The 24,143-nt window shown below is 39.1% G+C and overlaps 2 protein-coding genes across 6 annotated transcripts in view; both read left to right on the top strand.

Moving 5' to 3' along the window:
* LOC127438678 (phosphofurin acidic cluster sorting protein 2-like) overlaps positions 1–15,525 on the top strand; it is a 91,009-nt gene extending 75,484 nt beyond the window's left edge. For all 4 annotated transcript variants that reach the window (XM_051694427.1, XM_051694425.1, XM_051694426.1 and 1 more), the window contains 6 exons: positions 5,576–5,618; positions 6,514–6,556; positions 6,662–6,803; positions 8,978–9,201; positions 9,483–9,596; positions 13,528–15,525. In XM_051694427.1, the coding sequence (XP_051550387.1) occupies positions 5,576–5,618; positions 6,514–6,556; positions 6,662–6,803; positions 8,978–9,201; positions 9,483–9,596; positions 13,528–13,643 (682 nt within the window). In that variant the 3' untranslated portion in view covers positions 13,644–15,525. The remainder of the gene's footprint in view (positions 1–5,575; positions 5,619–6,513; positions 6,557–6,661; positions 6,804–8,977; positions 9,202–9,482; positions 9,597–13,527) is intronic.
* Positions 15,526–16,729: 1,204 nt separating this feature from the next.
* Positions 16,730–24,143, top strand: part of LOC127438700 (kinesin light chain 1-like) — a 51,761-nt gene continuing 44,347 nt past the window's right edge. For both annotated transcript variants that reach the window (XM_051694484.1, XM_051694485.1), the window contains exons 1-3: positions 16,730–16,864; positions 21,652–21,922; positions 23,645–23,875. In XM_051694484.1, the coding sequence (XP_051550444.1) occupies positions 21,674–21,922; positions 23,645–23,875 (480 nt within the window). In that variant the 5' untranslated portion in view covers positions 16,730–16,864; positions 21,652–21,673. The remainder of the gene's footprint in view (positions 16,865–21,651; positions 21,923–23,644; positions 23,876–24,143) is intronic.

Genomic DNA, 24,143 nt, shown 5'->3' with positions numbered 1-24,143 from the left:
CTGCTTAATTTGCTTATTGTTTTTGCAATTATCCAATTTTTCGCATAAATTTAATTTGTAACTTGGATGGAATCATGACTAATGATATTGATTTGAGCATTAGCACGCAAAAGTGATTCTGAGATAAAGACTCAATTCCTGTTTTACATCTTTGTCGGCAAATCCGTTGCATTTTTTTTTTTTCTAGAGAATGGTGTTGAATGTTTAAAAAATACATTTTTGAGGCTTGGAATGGAGATGAGCCAATTTTGGATAGCAAGAAACAGGATGTGAATCCATTCAAAATGGTGGAAGGGCACAAGGTAGACTTGGAAAAATTGTTAATCAAAGAACTGTGGAGCAAAGAAGCACAAGTTTAGGCCAAGTTATTCCAAAGCCGTAATGATTTATGTTCATTTTGATGCATACACCTTTGGTGCTTGTCCCCTAAAAAATGAAGCATATTGAAATTAGAGAGGTAGAGAAAGAAAAACACAGGAATGAATGTGTTTTTGGATCTCAGCCAGTGCACAGATGTCTCATCTGACCACATTAGAATATCAACAACCTTTCCAGCCCTTCCTCACTGTCATTTTACTGTACAAATCACAAAAACAGTTCTAGACACTTAAAATGTGAAACGTGAACTGCTGTTCGCAACGCATTTGACTTTTTACCCATTTGTAATGTGATGTATTTACAGGGTGAAACAGGATTTTCAAGGCAAGATTTGATTTTATCCATTGGGAGTTGATTGGATGGTGTCTTTTTGACAAATGTTTGGAGGGGAAAGGTTGGAAAAAAGTAGAGTTCTGGCAAATTAGCCGCAAATTTGCCACTCATTATTTTCCCATGCAAATGAGCTTGTGATTCGCCACAAATGTTTGCAGCTCTTCACTGGTAGTGGTGAACCTGCAGCAAACCTTTGGCAACACTGGACAATTTGCCAAAGGTTTGCCACAAAGGTCATTTGCATGTGAAAATGATCAATGGCGAATTTGCCAAAAGTTTGCAGTGAACTGTAGATTTTTGTAAGGGGCACAGTTGTTTCAGAGGCGGAGCAAGATATGTTAAGTCTATGTTATCTTATATGTTAAGATACGTTTAAGGAAAGATTATTGTATGAAGACGGCGTTGTTTAAGATGCTTATCTGCAAGTTAACAAGATATCTTCAAGCACAACTGTATATTCCGCTTTACTCTAAGAATAATGACCGGAAATATACTTTGTTAATGTACTGTACTTTATATATTTATACTTTACTCAAAAATAAATATTTCTGTAGATGCTCACTTTTACTTTACTACATTTTGAAGAGAAAATTAATACTTTTACGGCGATACATTTCACCAGACCGTTTCGTTACTTTTGCGACTGCCCTTACAAAAAAACAAAATTTGCCGCAAATTTGCCACACGTTTACCGCTCATTATTTTCACATGCAAATGAGCTTGTGATTCGCCGCAAATGTTTGACAGAAGTTTGCATGTCTTCACCACTATTGGTGAACCTCCGGCAAACTTTTGGCAACAATGGACAAATTGCCGCAAGTTTATAGCAAAGCTCATTTGCATGTGAAAATTATCAGTGGTGAATTTGCGGGAAGTTTGCGGCAAATTTGCCATAAACTTTTGTAAGGGTGAACACCACAAAAAATAACACAGCTGCGAATGTAAACTGCATGAGGATCGGGGATCATTTGAGTTTAACCTTTTGATCAATTTGATGCTTTTGAATCAGTCAAAACGGTTCAAAAAGCAGACTGAACTATTTGTTAGCAAATCAATTCGTGAATCTGAAACAAAATCACGAGGGGAACCCTGGTGATCATGTGTTGTGTCTCCACTTCAGAATCTAAATAGAAGAGAATAGCTATACATGTTTTTGGCTATTAATTGCTACATTTGTGGTATAAACATGATGAACTTCATCAAATACTGATGAAGTTATGTGTGATAAGATTTGTTGAAGTCTTCCCTCGACAACTGTTCATATGTGTAATATTTAGCCGTTTGTGAGTCAATAAAATGCTGTTATAATTTACATTTAACCAAGGTATAGTGTGTATGAAACAATAATGACCCGATACGTTCATGAATATGTCTAACATTTACAAAACTCATTTAACCTGAAACAATTGGCTTAACAATTAATTTAAAGCTATTTACTTGTACTTTTTTTATTTTGAATTTATGAGTTCAGTACAAGTTAAACTCAATCAACAGCATTTGTGGCATAATGTTGATCACCACAAACATTTATTTTGACTCCTCCCTCCTTTTCTTAAAAAACAAAAAACAAACAAAATGGAGGTTACAGTGAGTCACTTACAATGGAATTGAATTTGGCCAATTTTTGGAGGGTTTAAAGGCAGAAATGTGAAGATTATAATTTTATAAAAGCACTTACATTAATTCTTCTGTTATTTGAGCTATAAAGTTTAAATCCTTGTTTTTACATTCATTTTAGGGTTTACAGTGTTATGTCGTCATGGCAACAAAGTTGTAAATTTAGAAATAACGTTACACAGAAAAGTTTAGTAAGTGATTTTATCACACTAAAATCATGTTCACACACATATCCTTTCTGTCTTGTGTCTATACTTTTGAAACGGTGAGTATTTTAACGTTTATAGATTGGCCCCATGCACTTCCATTTTAAGTGCCTCACTGTAACCCAGATTTTCACTTTTATTTAAAGAAAAGGAGGTACGAGTCGAAAATCATTTTTGTAGTAATCAACATTATGCCACAAATGCTGTAAATCGACCCTTCGCTTAGCCCCGCCTTAAAAGCGTTTCTGACCAATCCTATCCTAGCAATTGTTGCCGTGCGCCATTTCTCTAAGAGTTCGCTTTTTTCAATGAGAGTCTATGGGAGTAATGTGTTTGAGTCATTTTAAGCGGAATTTTAAAGAAATTATCCACAAAATGTAAAAAACAAAAAACATTGTTGCTGGGTCTCTTATTATAGTGTCACAAGGTACCTAGAGAGGATACACACACAGTGATTTTTGTTTCGTTCTTTAAATAAATCTGGAGAAGAGCATGCTGTGGATTAAACTGTCATTCCTCGTTCCCAAATGAACATATAACATCTGCAACGTCACCTTCATTTGCTCCAAGTTAAATTAAAACTATTAACTGAACGTTAATTAATTTATGTTTTGATTCAAGTCATAGTAAATGTGATAGTAAATAGTGTTCACAGCATCAAAGTGAGTGTTATATGAGACGTTATAAGCAGTTCTGTTCACTTACATTATTGTTATCAGGTGTGTTATCGCCATCAAATTACGCTTTTCTCTTTTCAAGAGACCTTGATGATCATTTGCCTCAATTTTAATTAATATGTCATATGTCATAATATGTCAAAATCGGATAAATATGTTTTGCAATGTCACTTTTCATTCCAGTCCATGAAAGAATATTGTCAATTCCGTTAATGAGAATATTTAGCCAAAAACCACTCCGTTCATGGCAATCTCCCTTTCATTCCTATGGGAACATTTACATTTATTCATTTAGCGGACACTTTTATCCAAAGCGACTTACAAAATAAGGAAGGATACAACAAAATTGATTCATCTTAAGGATAGAGTAGCAGGAACAGTGCTGCATTACAAAGTTTAAATTGCATCAGAATAGTACTGGTCAAGACAGAGATTAGAGTGCAAAAAGATTTAGTTTTTTTTAACTGAAGTTCTGGAAAGATTGTCTGAGCGAGCAACGGTAGCCAAGGGGGGGGGCGGAGCTTAGCAAAGGGTCAGTTGAGCTTTACTTGTCTTGAACCCGGAATATAGCTTTAAAAGGAAATAACCATCTGATGGGAAAATGTGAAAAGGCGCTTGTACAGTTGAGAGAAACGTGGTGTAGTGAGTGATGTATGTCATCATGAAATCAGAGACCCTCCCCTCGAAATCCAAGCACAAGTGGTCAAGAGACATATGTTAAGACAGGGTTTAAATGGTGATGAGCCTCATCTGTCCACTTTCGATCAGATCACCCAAAACGCATCTTAGTACCAGGTGTAATCAGGGCCTAAGTGGGCGGTTCTTGGCCTGAATAAGCTGCTACGTGTACCAGATTTTATGTAGATAGTCAAAAGTCTGCTTATGCTTTCATTACACTACATTTGCACCAACTCTGCTTTTGTCAGCTACAATGTTTTGATTATTTTCAGAATTTTGAAAGTCCCTGTTATTTCCTGAGTCTGGGAAAGGAGTTCAATATTTCTATCAGTTGTAGATGATGTTTGGGAAGTGCTACAACAGATTTAACGATTATATAACAGAAGAATATTAACAAAGCTCACACAGTGTCTCCGGCCTTACACCGCCCCTGATTGGTGGAGGATGTAAGAAGCTATCCCAGCATCCTCTCATGGCATGAGCCCTCACACTCACTACGCTCTCACTGCACTAGAGAGCGCCACCATGTGTCACACTATCAGATCTGACACCTCCCATTCTCTGCCTGACCCCCACGCTCACCCCCACACACACCCTGATGACCTCACGCACATCTCACAGACCATCCCGCCCTCACTGGCAGATTAAAGGAATATTCCTGGTTAAATATAATTTAAGCTCAATCAGCGGCATATTGTTGATTACCACAAAAATTGTTGATTGTCCCCGTTACAAAAAAAAAAAGTTACAGTAAATTATGTGAATGGGGGCCGATCCGTAAATGTAAAAAAAAAAAACTATAGTTATAGTTTCAAAACTATTCACAAGATGTAAACATTACATTGATTTTAGTGTGGTAAAATCACTTAACTGACCTTATCAAGGTAAATTTAAATTCAGTATTACTTCCCATGAAGACACAATGCGGGTAAACCCTGTAAGTGATTTTTTCGAACTATAATTATGTTAACATGCATATTGTTTACGTTTTGTGACTCTGATTTTGAAACGGTGTGTATTTTAATGTTTACTGATTGGCCCCATTCACTTCTGTTGCAAGTACCTTGCTGTTACCCAGATTTTTTAAATAAACGAGGGATGAAGGGGGCTCAGCGAGTATTGACGCTGACTACCACCCCTGGAGTCGCGAGTTCGAATCCAGGGTGTGCCGAGTGACTCCAGCCAGGTCTCCTAAGCAACCAAATTGACCCGGTTGCTAGGGAGTGTAGAGTCACGTTGGGTTAACCTCCTCGTGGTCGCTATAATGTGGTTCTCGCTTTCGGTGGGGGCGTGGTGAGTTGTATGTGGATGCCGTGGAGAATAGCGTGAAGCCTCCACACGCACTAGGTCTCTACAGTAACGCACTCAACAAGCCATGTGATAAGATGTGCGGATTGACTGTCTCGGACGCGGAGGCAACTGAGATTTGTCCTCCGCCACCCAGATTGAGACGAGTCACTACGCCACCATGAGGACTTAGAGCGCATTGGGAATTCCAAATTGGGGAGAAAAGGGGAGAGAAAAAAAATAATAATAACAAATAAACGAGGGACGAGTCAAAATAATTTTCTGTGGTAATCAACATTATGCTACAAATGCTGTCAATTGAATCTGGAATATTCCTATTATGTTACACTTGTCAAATGAACTGTGCGCTAACGTTTCCCTTCTGTTTGACCCTGACAGCCCTGACGAAGACTCGTGTCAGAAGTTTGTGCCATTCATTGGGGTGAGAAATACTTGTTTTATTTAAGTTCATCAACTACAAAATAACATTTGGTTCCAAACTAGTTAGCAACTAGCGTCTGTTAGGATACATTTGCAACTCTTGCAGTCGATACACAAGCAACTCTTATTACTTGCAGTCGTGTTATCCATTGTAGGTTTTATTCTTGTTTATTGGTACAAAATAAAATTGCAGTATATACTGTAAATCAAGATTTTAAACTATATTCAGACATGTTCCAAAATGTACGTAATGGTAGCAAAAATTGCAAACCTCATACATTGCAAAAAAAACAAACAAAAAAAGTTTCTTAATGAGTATTTTTGTCTAAACATCCTTAAAGCAAGAAAAAATGACTTGAGAAGCAGAATTACATACGATATTGAGTCTTGTTTTCAGAAAAATCTAACATAATTTGGTGGGTTTATGCTTAAAAGAAGAGAAAAACTGTTTGCCAATGCGGGGTAAGAAAAATAAACTTGTTTTCCTTTTGAATTCATTTTTTTTTTCTTTACCCTGTTGACAAATAGATTTTTTTTTCTTGTTTTAAGAATGTTTAGATATTTAAACAAGACAAGAGTACTCAATAGGAAAAAATGATTTTTGCAGTGTATGAGATAAATGTAAAATAAAACAGATCTTAGTTTGACCTCCCGAGGTTGACAGTCAACATTTTCTAAATAGTTAAGCACCTCCTTTTAGCAACCATTTGTTGAAAAAGTACAAATATTTAAATATTCTAACTGATCATTTTTGAAGAGTTTCAGGACCTTTTTTTGTCCATTCATCGAGAGTGTCTTGCAAATTCAAAAAATGCTTTCATGTAGCAAAGTTCTGTTTCTGTTGATCATGTGAAGGATTTTAGTTTGCAGATATTAATTCATGTGTCTTCCTACAGTTGGTGAAAGTGGGAATCGTGGAGCACAACTTGTCAGCATCAGGTAGGATTTTCATTTACACAAACACACACGTTATGCACAAGAACGACAATAACAGCAGTGGATTAACACTGATGTGTGTGTGTGTGTGTGTGTGTCGTCTGTCAGTGGACTCTGATGATGCAGTAATGGTGGGCAGTGTCAACATGCTATCTTCACCTCCAGCACAGACAGGAACGCCATACGGCAAAGACATGACCTCCACTCCTCCATCATCTCCTTCTGTTTCTGCCAGTCTTTCTGGAGCAGGGTACACTCTCTCTCACACAAACTCACACACACACACACACACACATTGACAATGGTCCTACTCTTGTGAAATAATGTTGTCAGGGCCGCATGTGACCACATTTCATTTGTAGTGTAAACGCAAATGCATCCTGATGAATCCCAGGAAACAAAAGACCTACTACGATCCTTGCACACAATCATTAGAGAAAAACAAGGGTTTTAAACTTTGGGTACAGAGCCCCTTAGAGGACAAGGAGGACATTTATTTTCTGGTATAGATTTCTGAAATAGGAAAACCAGCTATCAAACCAGGTATTACCAACTATGGCAATACAAAATGTAATCATTCTGCCAAAAAAGAACATGGTTAGTTTAACAATAGGAACACCATGGTTAATCTTCATTAGGGCATGTTTTATTTGTGGAAACCATTGTTTTAGAAAAAAACTTATACCACAAAGTAACTGTGTGATTACTATGATTTTGCTACAAATACAATAGTTACATTTTCCTGAGGAATGGATAAAGGTATTGCGAGGAAACTCAAAACACATTGCGTGCACGGTTTGAAATGAACTTTTTGGCTCACCGGCCACTGTGGCTAGTAGTGTTCCTAGGTCACTTGCCAAAATCCCCTGCCCCACAAAAACTGGTAAAGGTAACTGGAGACTGTAACTGCATGCATTTGATTGGACATTTTGTTTGAATATCATTAGTTTAGATACAAGCCTAATGATTTAATCACCTTTAGAATATCTGAAGGTAAACATGGCCAGTTAGAACAGGAGTAAGACAGAACAGGAGAATAACTTGTCAGTAATTTGTCCATAATTAACGGAAGTTTAAACCGCTTGATTTTAAAATGTATTTGCCGATATGGAAGTTCGCCATTGTTCTACCATTGTTTAACAGTGGCATTTGTAATGATAAGGTCCTTACCACAGGTAAGAGCATGGATGCTCCTCATTACTGTCGTTATAGTCTTTTTCTAAAAAATAAATAAATAACAAAATAAACTATAGTATTTGTTTAAAAAAAAAAAAAAAAAAAAAACTGATAGCCTAAACATATTCAGACTTTTAACTACAACTTTCACAGTTGTAATAAAAATACAGTCTAATAGATTCCCCTAATAGATTTAAATGAAACTATTACAGTTGCCTGTTAGTGTTACTGCAGTAAAAAAAAAAAAAATGTAAGGATGATGAAGTGCATTTTAAAAACTGATGTTGTGTATTTGTCTCCTCTTTACCTCGTCAGTGCTGTTTATAATGTAGGGGCTGTCTATCAGTTTGAGAGGTTTGACATCCTCTGTATAGCACTTTATACTACAATGTTCTCTGTAGAATTCAAATTGGTCACACAGTACGCAATTCACACTGCCCCAGCAAACTCTTAACAAACACCAACATTCTAAAGATGGCTGTTGGATTTAGAATGTTGAGAAACATAACTGTCATTGTCAAACTTCCCAAACAAACACCAACAGAGTGAACACACTGCCCCAACATAACCTTGGGGCAGTGTGAATTGGCCTTTATGGTCTCTACCGGCTGCCACGATATCGAGTGAAGCCCAAATTAATCACGCAAATTTGGCTTTGTGATGTCCCAAAGTTCTGCCGGTCTTATCTCTGGAGCATGCTGAAGCCGATTTTTACCCACATTTGGTGGGTTGTCGGGTGTTAATTTCAAACCCTGATTGCATGGGAATATAAACGTATTGCAAGGGAACAAAACTATTTGAGAGGAAACACAAAATCATTGTGTGGGGACACCAAATTATTGCAAGGAAAAGCAAAACTATTTCAGAAAACTAATTCTCTCCATGTACTCTAAGGGGCTCTGTAAAGGGGTCATATAATGAATAATCAAATTTGCTGTGTTCTTTTCAGATAAGGTAGTTTATTGTACTTTGAAATCATACTATAATTCTCAGAATTCAAAACTACCTTCCCAGTCTTAAAATGTTTATATATATATATATATATATATATATATATATATATATATATATATATATATATATAGATAGATATATATAGATAGATATATATATATATTTAACTGAGCGGAAATAAATGACTCGTTTTGATTTCAGAAACCCAAAACATTAAGCTAACTCATGAAACAGGTACAATGTGGTATTGTCTGTCAATCGTTTATTTAGTTAAGTAAACGTGTTTGTGTGTAGTTCTCCAGGTACAGGTGGTGAGGTGATGGGTCTCCAGGTAGATTACTGGACTCTTCAGGGCTCAGAGAAGAAAAAAGAGAGCGAGAAGAGAGACGTGGGCATTAAAAATACCCTGAAGAGTAACTTCCGCTCCATGCAGGTGTCCAGAATTCCCAGTGGGGGAGAAGCAGCCCCTCCTCCAGGCATGGCGATGACCGTTGTCATGAAGGAGAAGAACAAGAAAGGTGACACACATACATACACATTTGTTGTCATTTTGAATCGCAAATTGCTTTGGGTAACAGTGCACTGATATTGTGAATCCCAGTAGCTTTTAGGGTAACAAATTGGGGCACACTTTCTGTTTGTTTTGTGTGATGTCATACTGACTTCACACAAGAGAACTACAATACAGGTAGTAGGAAATAGGGATACGACTTCAGGAGAGGGGTGTAAGTCAGCTCCTGTGGCTGGTTTGGATCTTGTGTTGTTATTGCTGTCTTAATTTTGGTTTCTTTCTTCGCAGTGATTTTCCTGAGTAAGAAGCAAAAAGAAAAGGACGTGGACTCTAAGAGTCAGGTGATCGACAGCATCAGCCGACTCATTTGCACGGCCAAGCACCAGCACACCATGCTCAAGGGTAAACACCATCACACACACAAACACCAGCACACCATGTTCAATGGTAAACACCATCACACACACAAACACCAGAACACCATTCTCAAGGGTAAACACCATCACACACAAACACCAGCACACAATGCTCAAGGGTAAATAACACAAACATCAACACTTCATGCTCAAGGGTAAACACCATCAAACACCAGCACACCATGCTTAAGGCTAAACACCATTACAAACAAACACCAGCACACCACACTCAAGGGTAAACATAATCACACACAAACACCAGCACACCATGCTCAAGGGTCAACACCACAAACATCAGCACACCATGCTCAAGGGTAAACACCCGCACACACAAACACCAGCACACCATGCTGAAGGGTCAACACCACAAACATCAGCACACCATGCTCAAGGGTAAACAACATCACACAAACACCAGCACACTATGCTCAAGGGTAAACACCCACACAAACAAACACCAGCACACCATGCTCAAGGGTAAACACCATCACACCCTAACACCAGCACACCATTCTCAAGGGTAAACACCATCATGCCCTAACACCAGCACACCATGCTCAAGGGTAAACACCATCACACACACAAACACCAGCTTACCATGCTCAAGGGTAAACACTATCATACAAACACCGGCATACCATGCTCAAGTTTAAACACCATCAAACATACACCAGCACACCAAGCTCAATGGTAAACACTATCAAACACAAGCACACCATGCTCAAGGGTAAACACAATCACACACAAACTCCAGCTCACTGTGCTCAAGGATAAACACCATCACACATACAAACACTAGCTTACCATGCTCAAGGATAAACACCATCACAGAAACACCAGTACACCATGCTCAAGTGTAAATACCACCAAACACATACACCAGGACACCATGCTCAAGGTTAAACACCATCATACACAAACACACAATGCTCAAGGATAAAAACCAGCACACCATGCTCCTGTGTAAACACCATCGAACACAAACACCAGCACACCATACAAGGGTAAACACCATCACACACTAACACCAGCACACCATGCTCAACAAAACACCAGCACACCATGCTTAAGAATAAACACTATCACACAAACACCAGCACACCATGTTTAAGGATAAACACCTTTACATACATACACCAGCACACCATGCATAAGGATAAACACTATCACACAAACACCAGCACACCATGCTCAAGGGTAAACACCATCACACACACAAACACCAGCTTACCATGCTCAAGGGTAAACACCACAAAAATCAGCACATCATGCTCAGGGGTAAACACCAACACACAGAAACACCAGCACACCATGCACAAGGGTAAACACCATCACACACAAACACCACCACACCATGCTCAGGGGTAAACACCAGCACACATAAACACCAGCACACCATGCTCAGGGGTAAACACCAGCACACAGAAGCACCAGCACACCATGCTCAGGGGTAAACACCATCACACAGAAGCACCAGCACACCATGCTCAGGGGTAAACACCATCACACAAACACCGCCACACCATGCTCAGGGGTAAACACCAGCACACATAAACACCAGCACACCATGCTCAGGGGTAAACACCAGCACACATAAACACCAGCACACCATGCTCAAGGGTAAACACCATCACACAAACACCGCCACACCATGCTCAGGGGTAAACACCAGCACACATAAACACCAGCACACCATGCTCAAGGGTAAACACCATTACACACAAACACCAGCACAGCATGCTCAAGGTTAAACAACACAAACATCAGAACATTATGCTCAAGGATAAACACAATCACACACAAACACCAGCACACCATGCTCAAGGATAAACACATCACATACATACAACAGCACACCGTGATCAAGGGTAAACACCATTACATACAACAGCACACCATGCTCAAGGGTAAACACCATCACATACAGTGCATCCGGAAAGTATTCACAGCGCTTCACTTTTTCCACATTTTGTTATGTTACAGCCTTATTCCAAAATGGATTAAATTCATTATTTTCCTCAAAATTCTACAAACAATACCCCATAATGACAACGTGAAAGAAGTTTGTTTGAAATCTTTGCAAATGTATTAAAAATTTAAAACGGAAAAAAAATCACATGTACATAAGTATTCACAGCCTTTGCTCAATACTTTGTTGAAGCACCTTTGGCACCAATTACAGCCTCAAGTCTTTTTGAGTATGATGCTACAAGCTTGGCACACCTATTTTTGGGCAGTTTCTCCCATTCTTCTTTGCAGGACCTCTCAAGCTCCATCAGGTTGGATGGGGAGCGTCGGTGCACAGCTATTTTCAGATCTCTCCAGAGATGTTCAATTGGGTTCAAGTCTGGGCTCTGGCTGGGCCACTCAAGGGCATTCACAGAGTTGTCCCGTAGCCACTCCTTTGTTATCTTGGCTGTGTGCTTAGGGTCGTTGTCCTGTTGGAAGATGAACCTTCACCCCAGTCTGAGGTCCAGAGTGCTCTGGAGCAGGTTTTCATCAAGGATGTCTCTGTACATTGCTGCATTCATCTTTCCCTGGATCCTGACTAGTCTCCCAGTTCCTGCCTCTGAAAAATATCCCCACAGCATGATGCTGCCACCACCATGCTTCACTGTAGGGATGGTATTGGCCAGGTGATGAGCGGTGCCTGGTTTCCTCCAGACATGACGCTTGCCATTCAGGCCAAAGAGTTCAGTCTTTGTTTCTCATGGTCTGAGAGTCCTTCAGGTGCCTTTTGGCAAACTCCAGGCGGGCTGTCATGTGCCTTTTACTGAGGAGTGGCTTCCGTCTGGACACTCTACCATTCAGGCCTGATTGGTGGAGTGCTGCAGAGATGGTTGTTCTTCTGGAAGGTTCTCCTCTCTCCACAGAGAAACGCTGGAGCTCTGATAGAGTGACCATCGGGTTCTTGGTCACCTCCCTGACTAAGGCCCTTCTCCCCCGATCACTCAGTTTGGCCAGGCGGCCAGCTCTAGGAAGAGTCCTGGTGGTTCCAAACTTCTTCCATTTATGGATGATGGAGGCCACTGTGCTCATTGGGACCTTCAATGCTGCAGAAATTTTTCTGTACCCTTCCCCAGATCTGTGCCTCGATACAATCCTGTCTCGGAGGTCTACAGACAATTCCTTGGACTTCATGGCTTGGTTTGTGCTCTGACATGCACTGTTAACTGTGGGACCTTATATAGACAGGTGTGTGCCTTTCCAAATCAAGTCCAGTCAACTGAATTTATCACAGGTGGACTCCAATCAAGTTGTAGAAACATCTCAAGGATGATCAGTGGAAACAGGATGCACCTGAGCTCAATTTTGAGTGTCATGGCAAAGGCTGTGAATACTTATGTACATGTGATTTGTTTTGTTTTTTATTTTTAATAAATTTGCAAAGATTTCATACAAACTTCTTTCACGTTGTCATTATGGGGTATTGTTTGTAGAATTTTGAGGAAAATAATGAATTTAATCAATTTTGGAATAAGACTGTAACATAACAAAATGTGGAAAAAGTGAAGCTCTGTGAATACTTTCCAGATGCACTGTACATACAACAACACACCTTGATCAATGATAAACAAACAATTACAAATTACAGTGCACAGGGAGCCTAAATGAGGCACATTCATTGCAAATTAGTAGTTTGGTCATTGTACTCTACTGCTACCCTGTGATTTTATGGTCAGTGCTCAAATTTGAAGACCCCATGAAATGGTTTGACAAACACTTTTATCTTGGCTGTGTTGACATGTTTTCTATTGAAACAGGAAGTTGGGTTGGAACATATCAAGATCTTTTTAAAATAGCCAAGCAAAAATGTCCAAAGAGATTTATGAGATAAATACATATTTAATATTAGAAGTTGATTATTTTGTTTTATTTCAAAAAGCTGTTGTTTATGTTGTATTTTTCCTCTGCAGTGTCCATTGATGGTGTAGAGTGGCACGATGTGAAGTTTTTCCAGCTGGCTGCACAGTGGCCGACTCACGTCAAGCACTTTCCTGTGGGAATTTTCGGCTATAGCAAGCCCCTGTAACCCACCAATTCCGGAACCTTCTCTGGCTCAGACCTCACAGAAAGCGGATGACTGCCTGAGAAACAAGGGGGATTAAACAGACAAATGGATTTTCCTGTGGAAATGGTCAATTTGGAAGTCTGTGTCAATGACAGAAATGTTGTTAGTAATGTCACTAGTCATTTTTGTCACTCTGACAGCGAAAGAAACAATGACGTGTTTGAAACAAGCATTGTCTTTTATTTTAAGATAAACAGTACATGTTGTTGTAGGAATTGTTCAGGCTCATACGGCAGCTTGCGTTTGCACTTTGTTGGGTTATAGTTCATTATTATTTCTGTGAAATTTTCTGTGTCGATATTTGTTCTGTGTACAATATTATAGGTGGGATTATTAAGGGAGGTCAATTTAAATTGTATTCGAAAGTTTTGTCTGTTTGTGTGTGGGAGGTGTTGTTTGATGATGCCCTGTGAGTGATATGTAAATATTTCCAAGTTGGGCGGCAGGTTAATGCACAGATGGGAGGGGTTAAATACAAGTGGGAGGAGTTAAGGAACATTTGAGTGGAATTGAGTTGTTGAAAGATTTTAGGTTAGCTGTGAAATTTAAAGGGCACATCATTTAATTTTTAGCAATATGCAAATTTTTAGGTTAAGAAAAGATATCTTTTTCTGACTAGTGCCACTACCTGGATGAATTTCAAAGTTGTATTGGGTAGGAAAGCACATTTGGACTATAGTGAGGTGCTTTGGATGTTGTATGAAAAATGCAGCTTATCTGGGTTAATTCTAAAGGGAAGTGACAGCCAACTTATATTAATTTGAAAAGTAATATACGCTTTTAAAAGCCCTTTAAAAAGTTTTAGCCCATCTGTGTGGGGATACAACCAGATAATTTCTATTTTTTACTCTTCTACCACTTTTACCTATCTCGGAATCTCTTATGGTGACCGTTACAAGTTTTCCGAGTGATATTGGAATGCTGTGTGTGTGATGGATACAGGGTACATTTACTGCCAGCCAGTAAGGGCTTATAGCAGAAAAAAAGAAAAGATTGTTAGGATTATAACAGGACATCCTTTCCAACTTTTAGCTATTTTAGTGTTGGATCTCATTCTGTTTTCTTCTGAGTCCCTTTACAAATATCACCTGTATAAAAAAAGTGAGGGAGAGAGTTAAAATAGTTGCTCTAGCTGTGTTTTTTTCTGTGTGTTTGATTGTGTGTTTGTGTATGAAAGATTTTGGTTACTTGCGACAGTTTGAGGTCCTCCGTATTAATTTTGGAACGTGAATTTGCTGTTACAAGTGGTGGTTTCACACAAATATTAAAATTCTGTCATCATTTACTCAACCTCATGTCATTCCAAACCCGTATTATTTACTACCTGATGACAGACTTTTTATTTTGGGGTGAACTGTTCATTTAAGGCAAGTGAAAAATGAACTATGGTTACATTTCTGGAAAAGTAGTTCTGTCATGAGCAGAACTGTTACTATTCTTTGTATTATATGGCATAGCTCTTGTTTTTTGGTGGGTTTTTTTGTACTGATTTTGTGGCTTTTTTTGGGGGGGGGTGTTGTTTCTTAGATTGAGTTGGGCTGCTGAGGTTTTTTCAAACATTTTGGGCCATTTTGGGTTGTTTTTAAGCACTACTTTTAGGGCAATGTCAGATGTTTTATTCTCTAATTTAAACACTAATATTTGACCTGTCTGTTCTAAATAGAAATGCTGACATTTGTGCCAACCTTCTTTCTAAGTTTGACAGTATTGATTCTGAATGAACCACTTGAGGAAAGCTTTTCTTCTTCGATGCCCTGTAACGTGTGTACATAAACATATACTGCCATTTCATATCTTTATACTGGTTTTAATTGTCAAACAAATACTAAAATGATTTTAACCATGGCTGCGTTGTGATTTTTTTAACATTTAGAAGTACTGTTTTTTTTCTCTCTCTCTTTTTTAAAGGAGTTGATCTCTTTGAAACAAGGTTTTCATGAACATAAAGAAGTCTACGGGCTTGTTGAGTGCCCTGACAAATCCTTTTTCTTTTCAGTATTAGATAAATACTTATTGGAGAATTGTGCATATAAATGACAAGTAACACAAATAAAAATACTTTTGTGTTGTTTGCAGCAGTAAACTGGTCTGCCAGCAGATGGTACTAAAGTCAAGGTGGCCTATTAGCTCATGACACATCAGTTACAATAAGAGCATTTTATGATGCTAGTTTTATTCTGTTTACGTACATTTGAATACCTTTCTATCTATTAATTTCGGACACAACCATAAATAAACAAATAAATAAATAAAAGTAAGTGGGAGGCTATAAAGGCCATTAGAAGAAGTTTATTATGTGGCATGTCTGTACACGCAAACAAACAAATGTCTTTATTTTCTCAAATAAACTGAATAGGTCTACATATAAAAACATCAAACTGGCATAATTCTATCTTCATACTCAGACTATGGGAATGAGCTCAGACATTTTGCCTTAAGTAAATTATAATGAAGTTACCACGTCAAATGCCTAGCTCATGAATATTAATAACAGTGTTGATGAGCCAAGTCTTTTCCATAGTATGATTCGTTTATTCGCCAAATGCCTACAGACAGTTTATCAAAGTGCCGACCACTTTCTGCCTGTCAGCCAATCAGTAAGGCTTAGTGAGAAAATGTCATAGTACGTAATTAATATTCATTACCACGACACCGAACTCGTTCTCGCAACCTCCCGGGCTGTTTTTCGACGTAAATGACGCCATAAATGTCCAAATTCCCTGAAAGATATCGATGAAATAGGTGTACAGTTGTCTCTGTGACAGTACTGTGAGTGTAAACGGTGGGGGTTAAAATTGGCCAGTTTTTGACAGTTGTCAATACTTGCTTGAGAACGATATTTTACTTTTTTCCTCTCTCTCTTTAAAATAACTTCAACTTTCAAAAAAGCGTCTCGAGACACCTGCGTTCTGTTCGGTTCGTACCGCCCACGAAGTACCTTACAGCCAATCAATTTAGGCCTTCTGGGTCACGTCACGTAATTCATATTCATGAGTCAAATCCTCGCCACAGTAGGATTCGTGTAGCGCAACCGCAGTAAGTGCGCAGGACTGGTCAAGAGCTCGGTGACGTTGTCCTCTGCTGGTGCTGTTCTGAAAATGTCATGTATTTCCTCTGATTTTGGGCTTGATTTAATACGGTACCGTACATCAGTGCTTTGATCGGAGTTGTGATCGTAACAGGTATGTTATATTAAGTTAATGAGCATTAGATGGTGTCTTTGCAATAAAGATCATGAGTAATCTGCACGTAGATTGTGTTTATGAGCCGACGGTGTCTTATAACCTTATGTATAATGTATTTATAATGCATTTATGAAGAGTAGGTTTAAGTGTAAGTGAATGTATACAGATTTGTTATGATCATATTTTTATCTGTTGCTGTCTCGTGAATATATCTGGTGTGTGTGTTGTGTGATGACTTTGCAAAGATAAGCTTGTGTTTTAATGGCAGTGTCATAAACTCATTGAGCATCGTCAGATAAGGAGCAGACACCAGATGTATACTCATCAGGACAACACCCCTATACACACACTTATAACCTTATTCCAGGTTTCAATTAGATTTTGATTCCCATATTTTCAATGTGGACTTTTGAATGGCACTGTACATGTAAACACTCAGTAGAGTATTACAGTAGTGATATGTATTGTCTACTGTCTCTGACAACACCCTATACACAGACATAATGTCTTATTATATCATCATCCGAGCACATGTTTCAGCTGCCTGTGTGTAATTAATGCTCCTCAACCAACAACAAATATTATATTTTGACTTTAAACGAATACCTAGGTTAAGTCTTCAAGGTTAAGACATATTAATAAGGGGGGAAAAAGTCTTTTTTTTTTTCTGTCTTTTTTTTTTAACAGGCCATTTGTTCTGTTGGAAGAATTTTATATAGAGTTTAGGACATTAGCTGAAATATAAATGTATTTCATGTCAGAGTCTTTTAGACCTGTGTTTGATCTAACATCCCTATCGACATGCTGCATTTATTACTGATGAGGAGGAAGAGGACCAGAGATCCAGCTACTCCTCACTTTAGCAAACAATGCATGTCAATATCTAGTCTAGATGAGAGTTACCCAACACTAAACAAAATGTAGCTCCCAAAAGCTGCTCAAACTACGACTCAAACAGTGAAATTGCTCAACAAAATAATGAGCTCGACAGGGTTGGTTTTACATTTCTTACGCTGTCGGTAAATCACTTACATTTTTAGCCATTTGTTGCGAAGTCCCGCCATTAGAGAGCTCGATGATCATCATATAGAGAAGCCAGGATTCCAGGTGGGACAAAAATACATTCATTGATCCCAGTGTCAAATAGGCAATCAAATGGATATCCCAATGCAAATAAAGCTGAACAGTCAGGTCCTGGAAGTAAAAATCCCATTCATGATTTTCCATTGTTAAATTGATATTTAACAATAACTTTTAGATATTTTTGACAGACCTACCGTGAGCTCAGTGGATGTTAATCGAAGGTATATGCTTCTGTTGAAACCATCAGTCCTCGTTAGTATATTTCAACTTCATTGTTTTTTTAATAATGTTTAATAGTGGGATTTGTGGTGAAGACATACACCTGATCCTGAAGAGAAATGGTCCACAAATCAGAAAATCACATTGAACAAAGCGTGCCAAAAGAGCTCTGCAGCGACCGCCTATGACGCACTGTTAATGATGCAATTGAGTCTGCCTTCTTACACTCTCAAACCACTTATATATTTGTATATATCTGAATATTTTGCAATAAAAATGTAAATATATTGTTTCTATACTTATAATCAACAACTTTAAATCAATAGTTTTATATTTTTCCATTGTTTTTAAGTAAATTCAGTCAGTTACAATGCTTCATGGGATTGTAGTTCATTCCCTCAGTCTTGTACCTTTTGTTTTCTATCAGATTTTTTGAATCAAAGTTTGTAATATTTTGATTTACCTCAAAGCTGGTTAGCTTGGTTCACGGCTTAGAACTCTTTTAAGAAGGATTTTATGAAATCCCTATGGAAGAAATGAATGGGAAAAATACTTCTGAAACCAAGACACCTGAAAAATGGGCGGACACTGTGGCGCTTTGTAGCGCTCATGAAGCTCCCGTAAACTTGCAGAGAAGCACAGCGATCTTTTGCACCATTGACTTGAATGGTACAGGTGACTGCCATAGACTCCCTGTAGCCGCTTTTCCACTATCGGGCCAGTGTGAGCCAGGGCCATAAACTGGTCCACCGGGGTCAATAGCCTCCGACCTCGAGCCGCGAGACCAAAATTGCTCTGCATTCCCGCCATCGGGCCAAAAGCCTGCAGCGTTGCCCTAAAACCCCCCTTTAATACGCCTCCCTGGTGCAAATGTCACACACCCCGCCTATTTCACAAGCCAAAACAAACACACATGTTATCTATTTATATAGAATATCAAGTTTATACTGTATGGAAATGTTAGCTAGCTAGCAAGATAAATTAATGTTGACAACTGCCATGGTGTCCCGAGTGGTCTCTCCACTAACAGCAGGACGATGTCCCAGCACACCGTCCATGATCTCAAACTATGGAAAGTTCTTCCTTTGGGCATCGATTTGTGCATCTTAACGGAGTGTCTTGCTAAACTCCACCTTTGACATTAACCGCACCTCAATCCCCAGTTGGCCTTCTTTGACCCAAGGATAATCGGCGGTCCAAAGGCCATTGGCCATTGGCCCCGAATAAGCCCAGAGGAGGCATGATTAAGCCCTGGAAGTGACAGTGGGAACGCAACTGGCCTTGGCACGCACTAGCATGCCTTCCTTTGGCCCGACAGTGGAAGCACAGCTTCAGTAGCATTCTATATGGGCCGTGTGAAAAACGGATTGCGTTACTTGGACGAACAACACACCCATCCAGATGTCATTGTCATGATGCTAGAGTGTTTGCGGTGGTTGCTACGGTTTTCTTGGTGGTTTAGGATGTTATCGGTGTTTGCTTGGGTGCTCTGGGTGGTTGCTAGGGGATTACTGGTGGTTACAAGGTTGTTATTACAAGGGTGTAATGTGTGGTTGCTAGGGCGTTCTGGGTGGTTGCTAGGGTATTCTGAGTTGTTGTTAGACCGTTGGACTGTTGCTCCATCCACTGCCACTTTTGCTTAGGTCCTTCTTATGGTCTCTGTACTCTAATTCTTTATTTTTAATTTTTTTACCATTAGTTTATGATTTGGTTAATTGTCCGATTGAAGCCAGTATGCATCATTTCTTGCCATATCTCCTCGTAAACTATTTTCCCCCCTTTGCAATCTTTTTAGTTATCTCCGCAGAAGACCATATCGCAAGTACAATGCTTGTTTCCTCCGCGTTTCCTGAACACATTAGATTGTCTGAAATTTTTGTGGATATTGTTGTTTAGCTTAGCACTTTACCTGGTGACAAAACATTATGTCGCCCTCTGCCCCCTGACGTAAACGGTTCCTGCGTAGAGACCATCAAGCTTTTGGGGCTGGTGCAGAACCAGTTTTTCTGCCCCGGAACAGCCTTTTCGGCGGTGGAAACATGCAGAACAGCTCAAGAATTTGCACCGGCCCAGGAACCCGCCCCAGAACCATGTCGGTGGAAAAGGGCTAATTCAGTCTGTTCTATTTTTTTTTTTTTTAAACACCAGAACGATTTTCATGACTTTTGATTAACGGTCGTTAACAGTCCTTGAACGTGTATTCTTCTGATGATTTGAATGAAGCACTGTTCAACACCACTATTGAATCAGTAGTGTGAAACACACAGTGCGACCACTGTAGTATGATTTCTAAGCAAATGAATCTTGCAATTTTGCAAGAATTCGATCTGTTAAAATCTGAAATGATCTCAACATCTGGTTGCTGAGTGCAGTAAATCCAATACGAATTGCTTTTTTTTATTTTCAAATGTTTCTTTCTCAAAAATACTAAAACACTTATTAATGGAAACGAGGAACTGAAATTGTTAAGAGGAATCATTAAATTCTTTTTGTTCCCAATCCATTATTAATCTAATGTGTTTATAATTTGAGTGGTGCTCAATCACTTTCCCCCCTCTAAGGTAATGTGAAAAAATTTACTAAAAATATAGATTCTTGGATTTAGAGTATCGTTACAGAATCATTAGGTATGATGAGATTTAAAATATGAAATATTACTTTTTCATGTAAATGTCTTAATTTCTTGGCAAGTAACTCAACAGGCAGAATTTTTATTTCTTACTTTGATCCTTTTCCATAGCTGGGACCCTTCTTAGTTGTTCTTACGTGGTTACTCATTACAAGAATACTAGAAGAGCAAGGTTTAACTTTAAGTAAATGATTTTCATTGACTCTCATAACATAGTGGATATGAACAGGTGACAGGCATTTTCATGCCAACCAATGGCATGAATGTGTTCTGTAATTTCATCAGACTGCTGAATTAAATCCTTTTGATTATAGAACATTATTCATTATTGTTCTTTAATTACGGGTTATTTTAAGAACAAATAGACTTTTATCCCTTTTGCGATTGGTCAGTCTTGGGGGTAATGCATTATTACAGTTGTTTGGTTAGCTATTATTGGACAGAACTGATAATTACAACTATTTCGTTGTTGCTGGCCTAAAGTGGGGATGGGCTGATCTTAGAGTAAATCATTTTGACTGTTGTTTTTGACTGTCTACGAGAGGCTGAATAAGGGGGTGTAACAGCACTACTATAAGGCCGACAGCCTCAGGAAAGACTTGCTGCTAAGCTTTACAGCCTGATTATTTATGCCAGATGTCAGAGCTTAAAGTGGCTATTTTTGGGTAAAGCTCCAATTAAGTGTTTGACAGAAAGTACTCTCTCATTTCAGCAGCACTCACTTAGTTTTTAGTACATAATAATGATGGAAGAGCTGAGTATTGGTGAACTGGTCAAGCTGTTGATGGGCTCAAAGGCTTCAACTCTCATCACAAAGTTTAGATGTCCACAGCTATACACCTTATCTCCACAGGCTTCCTGAGCTCAAGCAGAGCATGTCCACCATGGTGTACCCTCATGGGGAGAGACTAGAGAAGCTGACACAGGAGGAGATCATTTCCAGCACTAAACTTGTCATCCAGGGTCTGGAAGCTCTGAAGAGTGAGCACAACTCCATCTTGCAAAGTCTGGTGGAAACCATTCAGTGCTTGAAGAAGGATGAGGAGGCCAGCTCAGTTCATGAAAAGTCCAACCTCCTCCGCAAGTCTGTGGAGATGATCGAGCTGGGACTGGGCGAGGCACAGGTGAGTTTAAAGTAGAGATAGGCCAATAATCAGTTTGAACAGTATTTTTTACAGATATTCACACTTTTCTACTTAATCTATTTATTATCTATGGGTCTACTGATAAATGGCACCATTAGATAGGTCTGTAAAGAATAACACCCAGGGGCCTGGGTAGCTCAACGAGTATTGACGCTGACTACCACCCCTGTAGTCGCGAGTTCGAATCCAGGGTGTGCTGAGTGACTCCAGCCAGGTCTCCTAAGCAACCAAATTGGCCCGGTTGCTTGGGAGGGTAGAGTCATATGGGGTAACCTCCTCGTGGTCGTGATTAGTGGTTCTCGCTCTCAATGGGGCACGTGTAAGTTGTGCGTGGATCGCGGAGAGTAGCGTGATCCTCCACATGAGTCTCTGAGGTGTCATGAACAATGAGCCACGTGATAAGATACGTGGATTGACTGTCTCAGAAGCGGAAGCAGCTGAGGCTTGTCTTCCACCACCCGGATTGAGGTGAGTAACCGCGCCACCACGAGGACCTACTAAGTTGTGGGAATTGGGCATTCCAAATTGGGGAGAAAAGGAGATAAAAAAAGAAAAGAAAAAAGAATAGCACCCAACAACACCATTACAACATGTGCGTTCAACAGGAAGCATATCGGTCTGACTGATATTTTTACAGATATTCACACCTTTCTACTTAATCTTATTAATAATGGGTGTACTGTTACATTGCACAATTTGGTGAGTCTGTAAAGAATAGCACCTAATAACACCTTTACACTTTTCTACTTAATCTCATTAATATAGGGTCTACTGATGAATGGCATAATTTGTTGGTCTGTAAAGAATGGCACCCAACAACACCTTTTCAACAAGTACATTCAACAAGAAGCATATCGGTCTGACCGATATTTTTACAGATATTCACAATTTTCTACTTAATTTTTTAAATATGTGGTCTACTGGTAAATGCAACCATTTGGTATGTCTGTAAAGAATAGCACCTAACAACACCTTTACAACATGTGCGTTCAACAGGAAACATATAGGTCTGACCGAAATTGTTACTGATATTCACACTTTTTAACTTAATCTCTTTAATATAGTGTCTAATGATACAGTAAATGCCACCATTTGGTAGGTCTGTAAAAAAGAGCACCCAACAACACCATTTTAACATGTGCATTCAGCAGGAAATATATCGGTCAGGGCTGCGTTTCCCAGCAGCATAGTAAGCCTAAGTAGATCGTAGAAACCACTGGCGCCAATGGTCTCTACGATCAACTTAAACTTGCAAAGCTTTTGGGAAACGCAGCCCTGGCCAATATTTTCTTTCACCGATATTCACACTTTTCTTCTTAATGTGTATAAAATCAGGTCTACAGACAAATAGTACAATTTGGTGGGTCTGTAAAGAATAGCACGAAACAACACCATTACAACACTGTGCCTTCAACAGGAAACAATGATGTTCACAGTGTTCAACTTACTTATTTAATGTGTTGTTTGCATAAATTACTAATATATTCTTATATAATATATAATATACATTCAAACTAACAGAGCAATATTTTGAAAGCTTTGCAGAGCCACAGTGTTTGCACTTTTTGAGGGAATGAACCTATTATTGGCTTACTTACAGTTGATTGCATATTAAGCTGGAATAAGAGAAAGTATTTAAAGATTGAAAAAATGACACACATCATCTTTAATACTGATAATGTGTTTAACGTGTTGATTCAGGTGATGATGGCTCTGTCTAACCACCTGAATGCGGTGGAGTCTGAGAAACAGAAGTTGCGTGCTCAGGTACGACGGCTGTGTCAGGAGAACCAGTGGCTGCGAGACGAGCTGGCAAACACACAGCAGAAACTGCAGAAGAGTGAGCAGAACGTTGCACAGCTGGAAGAGGAGAAGAAACATCTGGAGTTCATGAACCAGCTTAAGAAATATGACGATGGCGTCTCGCCAGTGGTGAGTCTCGTATGAATGTTAGGGTTGCGCAGTATTGTGGTACAAAAAAAGGTACTGAGATACTAAATATTTTGAATGGTTCAATACCATAATTTAGCAAATTTTGGCTTGTTATTAGTTCATTAGTTGCACCTGCCTTCCTGGTTACCCTCCTTGTTTTCTCCCCTATATAAGCTCCTCTCGTGTTCAGTCCTGTGCCAGATTGTTTTGTGTGTGTTACCCTGTCGGTTGGTTCCAGTCTTCTCCAGTTTCTTAGTCACTTTTCTTA

The sequence above is a fragment of the Myxocyprinus asiaticus genome, chromosome 50 (assembly GCF_019703515.2).
Source record: "Myxocyprinus asiaticus isolate MX2 ecotype Aquarium Trade chromosome 50, UBuf_Myxa_2, whole genome shotgun sequence".
In the NCBI taxonomy this organism is placed as follows: domain Eukaryota; kingdom Metazoa; phylum Chordata; class Actinopteri; order Cypriniformes; family Catostomidae; genus Myxocyprinus; species Myxocyprinus asiaticus.
This window is presented reverse-complemented; position numbering and strand designations above follow the sequence as displayed.